This window comes from Macrotis lagotis, chromosome 2 (genome assembly GCF_037893015.1).
Source record: "Macrotis lagotis isolate mMagLag1 chromosome 2, bilby.v1.9.chrom.fasta, whole genome shotgun sequence".
Lineage (NCBI taxonomy): Eukaryota > Metazoa > Chordata > Mammalia > Peramelemorphia > Peramelidae > Macrotis > Macrotis lagotis.
Genome location: NC_133659.1, coordinates 319,392,314 through 319,398,313, shown reverse-complemented (window position 1 = coordinate 319,398,313; position 6,000 = coordinate 319,392,314). Strand labels below are relative to the sequence as shown.

The 6,000-nt window shown below is 40.5% G+C and overlaps 1 protein-coding gene across 6 annotated transcripts in view; it reads left to right on the top strand.

Moving 5' to 3' along the window:
• The first annotated feature begins 1,284 nt into the window (after nucleotides 1-1,284).
• Nucleotides 1,285-6,000, top strand: part of LOC141515258 (sodium-coupled monocarboxylate transporter 1-like) — a 106,764-nt gene continuing 102,048 nt past the window's right edge. For 5 of the 6 annotated variants that reach the window (XM_074226680.1, XM_074226681.1, XM_074226679.1 and 2 more), the window contains exon 1: nucleotides 1,285-1,830. In XM_074226680.1, coding sequence (XP_074082781.1) covers nucleotides 1,307-1,830 — 524 coding nt within the window. In that variant the 5' untranslated portion in view covers nucleotides 1,285-1,306. The remainder of the gene's footprint in view (nucleotides 1,831-6,000) is intronic. The other variant, XM_074226682.1, reaches the window with a different exon arrangement.

Genomic DNA, 6,000 nt, shown 5'->3' with positions numbered 1-6,000 from the left:
TCTGTCTCAGTTTTCACTGTTTAAGTTTTTTTTTATTCCTCTGCAGTTATCAAGTTTTTTAGTTTATCAATATCAATGAAAGGCATTTATTTCTTGCCTACTCTTTAGAGAAACTTGTTGAATACCTTAGCGCTGAATCAAATAAATTGTATACAAGATCATTTAGTTGTGTAGGTTAGACTCAAAGGTCACGAGTTCAAGGAATCCTTCCATTTACCCTTTGTGGGCGAGCAGAGTTCAAGACACCTCAGATGTCCCCACCCCTAGGATGGGATACCAGAGTTCAAGTGCTTCCGTCACACAAAGTCCAGAATACCCTGAAAGTTGAAGTGCTCTGAAAGAAGGCCGGGAACTGTGAATTTGGGGGAATCTCTCCCCATAAAAGTGGAATAGTGTGAATTGGAGGAATCTCCCCCAGCCCTGGAAAAAGTGGAATACTGTGAATTTGGAGGAGTCTCTTCCCCAAAAGTAGGATACTGTAATTTTGGGGGCCCTTCTCCCCCCCAAACTGGGATACTGTGAATTGGAGGAGTCTCTCCCGCCCCCGAAAAAGTGGAATACTGTGAATTTGGAGGACTCTCTTCCCTAAACGTAGAATACTGTGAATTTGGGAGAACCACTCCCCCCCCAAAACAAGGATAGTGTAATTTGAGGGAATCTTCCCCCCAGAAAAGAGGAATATTGTGACTTTGGGGGAACCTCTCCCCCTAAACTGGGATAATGTGATTTGGGGAAATCTCCCCCCTCAGAAAAGAGGAATATTGTGAATTTGGGGGAATCTTTCCCTATAAAAGTGGAATAGTATAATTTGAGGGGAAGAAGTGAATTCAGGGGATCATCTCCCCCCAAAAGTAACAGAGTCTGAGGATGCTATAACAGGCAAGGACAGAATGAGCTGATATTACAGGTCCTTCTTTTTGAAGGATGAGAAAATGAACTGATAGACTTGCTTTGACATCTTCTAATATTCTCAAGCCGTCCTGTCTCTAGTCCTAACTTCCCTCCAAAAAATGGCGGAGCAGCCTCAGCACATGGGCTTTGTCTCCTAATTTCCCCAAGCCCTCAGTGCGCATGCGCTGCCCCACCCTTCCTGCCTTGACTCCCAGCCCCACAAGGAAGGAACAGCTGAGGTTCAGGGAGCTCTGAATGCGCATGCGCCCCCCCACCCTTCCTGCCTTCACTCCCAGCCCCAGAAGGAACAGCTGAGGTTCAGGGAGCTCTGAATGCGCATGCGCTCCCTCACCCTTCCTGCCTTCACTCCCGGTCCCATAAGGAACAGTTGAGGTTCAGGGAGCTCTGAGCGCGCATGCGCTCCCCCCCCCAACTTTCCATTGGTGCGTGCGCGCGCCACCCTGCACGAGGACTAGGCCAACGACTTCGGCTGGGCGCAGGCGCAGACGCGGGCGGGCGCGGAGTCGGGAAGGATGGCCCGGCGTCGACCTCCTCCTCGGGGAAGGGGAGGCTGAGGCGCCTGGGCCAGCCGCCGCCGCCGCCATGTCGGAGACCTTCTCGGCGTGGGACTACGCGGTGCTGTTGGGCCTGCTGCTCGTCTCGGTCTCCCTGGGGGTCTACTACGCGCTGGTGGGCGGCGGCCGGGGCGCGGACGCGGAGCTCCTCGCGGCCCGGCCCCGCATGGCGGCGGCGCCCGTGGCGCTGTCGCTCTCGGTCAGCTTCATGTCGGCCATCACCGTGCTGGGCGCGCCCGCCGAGGTGTACCGCTTCGGGGCCAGCTTCCTGCTCTTCTCCATCCCCTACGCGCTGGTGGTCGTCATCACCTCGGAGATCTACATGCCCGTCTTCTACCGGCTGGGCCTGGCCAGCACCTACGAGGTGGGCAGGGCGGCGGGGGGAAGGAAAAGCCCCCCAGGGCTCAGCCGAAGGCTCAGCCTCTGAGAGAAAAGAACAAAAAAGGCCTCACCTTCGCTTTCGTGATCTTTCTTAATGCCAGGGTCTTTTAAAAAGAATAATATTCATAATTAAAATTAAAACTTAAATGTCATAAATAGTATTTTATTCTCCCCAAAACTGCATGTAAAAACAATTTTTAACATTCATTATGCAATTAGATTAAATAAAAATAAAATAAAATATTAAAAAGTAACATTTTACTCCTAAAAATTGGACGTAAGAACAATTTTTAATATTCATTATAAAATAATTTTAATTAAAAACAAAATAATTAAAATAACGTTAAAAAGTAGTATTTTATTCTCTTCTAAAATTGCATGTAAACACAGTTTTTAACATTCCTTATAAAGCAATTTAGATTAAAACAGTTAAAATAAAAATGTTAAAAAGTAACGTTTTACTCTCCTAAAAATTTCATGTAAAAACAATATTTAATATTCATTATGAAATAATTTAAATAAAAATAAAATAATTGAAATAAAAATGTTTAAAAGTAGTATTTTATTCTCTTCTAAAATAACAACTTTTTACACTCATAAAATAATTTAATTTAAATGAAAATAAAATAATATTAAAAAGTAACATTTTATTCTCTAAAATTGCATGCAAAAACAATATTCATTATGAAATATTTTAAATAAAATAAAATAAAATAATGTTTAAAAGTAGTATTCTCTTCTCAAATTGCGTGTCAAAACAACTTTTGACATTTATTGCAAAATAATTTAAATGAAATAAAAATAAAATAATTAAAATAGAAATGTTAAAAAGTAGTATTTTATTCTCTTCTGAAATTGCATGTAAAAACTTGACATTCATTATGAAATAATTTAGATTAAATATAAATATTAAAAGTAACATTTTATTCTGTCCCAAAAATTGTATGTAAAAACAATTTTTAACATTCATTATAAAATAATTTAAACTAAAGTAAAAAATAAAAAATAACATTTTATTTTAAAAATTGCATGTAAAACAATTTTTGACATTCATTGGAAAATAATTTAACTAAAACAAAAATAACATTTTATTCTCCTGAAAATTGCATGTAAGAATAATTTCTAACATTTTTTTTAAAGTTTTGAGTTTAAAATTATTTCCATTTCTTCCCTCTCCTTCCCTCTCTCTGAGATGGTAAGCTATCTGATATAGATTATACCCAGTGCAATCATGTATAACATTTCCATGTTGGTTATTTTGTGCAGGAGAACTTGAACAAAAAAAGAAAGTGAAAAATAGTATGTCTCTATTGAGACAGCATTTTTTTTCACTAGAAAAAAGATTCATCGCTGATAATTTGTATTGGATCATCGTATTTTTAAGAATATCCAAGTTACAAAGTTCTGTATGCAGTATTGCCCTGTTTGTGTTCACCTCACTTTGTGTCAGTTCATGTACATCTTTCCAGGTGTTTGTTCTGAAAGCATTCCTCCTTGTCATTTCTTAAAACAGTATTGCTCCGTGAATACTTCCAACAACTTGATTGGGCTTCCCTTCAGCTTCCAATTCTTGGTCACCACAAAAAAGAGCTGTTATCAATATTTATGTACAGATAGATCCTTTCCCCTAGTTTACCATCCCTTTGAGACACAGTCATAGTGAAGTTAAAGTTCATGTGGTGAATGAATTTACTAAAGAGACTCAAGACTCTGAAAAATGAAGGTCACAGAAGTTTCATTATGCAATTGCAACAGGCTGATACTTCAGGACAAGCGGCTCATGGGGGATATGCTGTGGCTCTATAGGGAAGCAGGGCATGGTGATGTGCTGGAAGGGGGTGAAAGGGTAGGTTATCGATTGTCATGTTGGTAACAGTTTATCTTGATATTCTTTGTTGGCCACTGGCTTCCCCCTCCTTGTCTTTGCAAGCACCAGCCTGTCCAGCTGTTGTGATACGGGCTACCCAAGATAGTGTTCAGCAACCCCAGGTCTCTCTCAGGGAGCTCCAAGACTACTTTTCTTTTACATAATTCTCAGTATGCACAGAGTCAGCACAGAAAGGCACAAATTTAACTAGTATTTCTCCCTGCTTAGTGTTTCTGCTGCATCGGTGGTGGTATTGCTGGCCTTGTTTGGGCATTGTTGCTTGCATATTGTCTACCCCCTTAGACTGTGAGCTGGAGGGCAAGGACTGTCTCCTGCCTTTCTTAGATGACTCCTCTCCCCTTGTAGCTCTCTATCTGGCTCATAGTAGGCACTTAATTGCTTATCTGTTGATTGTTTTTTGACGATTTTCACTCCACTGCTTTTGGGGGAGGCACAGCCTAGTGCATGACTCTTGTGATTTCATTGATGTGGAGTCCTGTGCACAGGTGCATCTGAGGCTGTTCACCTGGGGCACTGAAAGATGCAGTGATGTGCAGCTGTGACTTGAACCTTGATCTTCCTGCTTCTCTAATCTTAGATTGTTGCCTAGGGACACTAATTGACTTGCTCAGAATTTCTTTTTTTTTTTTTTAGGTTTTTTTGCAAGGCAAATAGAGTTAAGTGTCTTGCCCAAGGCCACACAGCTAGGTAATTATTAAGTGTCTGAGACCGGATTTGAACCCAGGTACTACACTGCGCCACCTAGCCACCCCCTTGCTCAGAATTTCTAAGCCATTGTCTATGAATTCTGGTCTTTCTGATTCCTAGACTTGCTATGGCTGTCTCTTCAGCTTGATTTCATAGGGATTATCAGAGCATTAGATAGACAGTAGGCCTGAACCCTGGCCTTCTCTATGTAATACTCTCTCTGGAGGCAGGAGGCAAGGAAAAAAAGTGTGGATTGAGTGTTTCAGACCTCAAAACAGCTAATTGGTGATTAAAAAGTTAACTGTATACTATGTTCCAGGTCTGGTAATTCAAATGGAAAGTCAGTCTACTCTCAAGGACCTACATTTTTAGGAAAATGTTCCAGGAGGGCAGGAGGAGCGAATGAGAGCAGTTGGTTTCAGGAATGCTTTTCTCCAAATCTTGGAAGAAAATAACCCAATTTACACAGGGTTTCTCCCAGATTCTTTAAGCATATTAACGCTCATTAAGCTTATTCTTGAGAAGTTTTATCATGTTCATAGACTTTCCCGGCTCTCCATTGCTTGGAGGTTAAACTCCAAACTCCTGAGTGTGTTTGTACTTACCAACCTTTACGTAGTTCTTAGACATTTTTGCCTAATTTGATTGTTTAACCACATTTAGTGAACTGACTCCTGCCTTCAACAATTCCTCCCTGCACTCTTCTCCCTATATACAGGAATCCCTCTTTGTTTTTGCCTTATAAATTTTATCAATATTTAAACTCAGATGACACTTTTCTTTTTTTTTTTAATTTTTATTTTCAGTATCAAATTCTTTCCCTTGATTTACCCAGAACCATTGAGAAGACAAAAAATACAGTACGCATTTATACATATAGAGTTGTGTAAGACACATTTCCATATCGGTCATGTTGCCAAAATAAAGGTAGGAAAAATAAACTGGAAAATAGGCTTCAGTCTACACTCAGAGACTATCAGTTCTCTCACTTTAGGGGAATAATATTTTTTAACATGAGTCCTTTGGAACTGTTGTGGCTCACTGTATATTGATCAGAATACTAAGTCATTCACATTTGATTGTTTCAGTATTGCTGCTGCTGTATACTACTTTATTCTAGTTCTGTTCACTTCATTTTGCATCAGTTCATATGGGTATCCCTAAAGCCATCACCTTCCTCATTCATAAACTACAACCTGTTCAGCTTTAAATGCCACCTTTGCCGTGAAACCTTGATTCTTCTGTCCTGCAGAAAATTTTTGTTGGATTTTTCTAGAACACTGGTGTCTGCTTATTTTGTTCCCAGTACACTAGACTTGGCTTTCAGTTCTCTCTCTATGTAGTCTTTGTGTCGCTCCACTAGAGGGGAAACTTACACAGGTATGGGACAGAATAGGTATTTAATAAGGATTGAGAGAGTTTTTGAATACTCTTTGCTTCAAGTCAGAACTGGGGTCTGAGCCCTATTAGTCTGAGTCCTTCTCCCAAACTATGGGAGAAGGAATTCATTCCATTGAAATTCAAAGGACATGTATTAAGTGCTAGGTGTATGTTCACAAAGTTCTAGTTTGATCCACA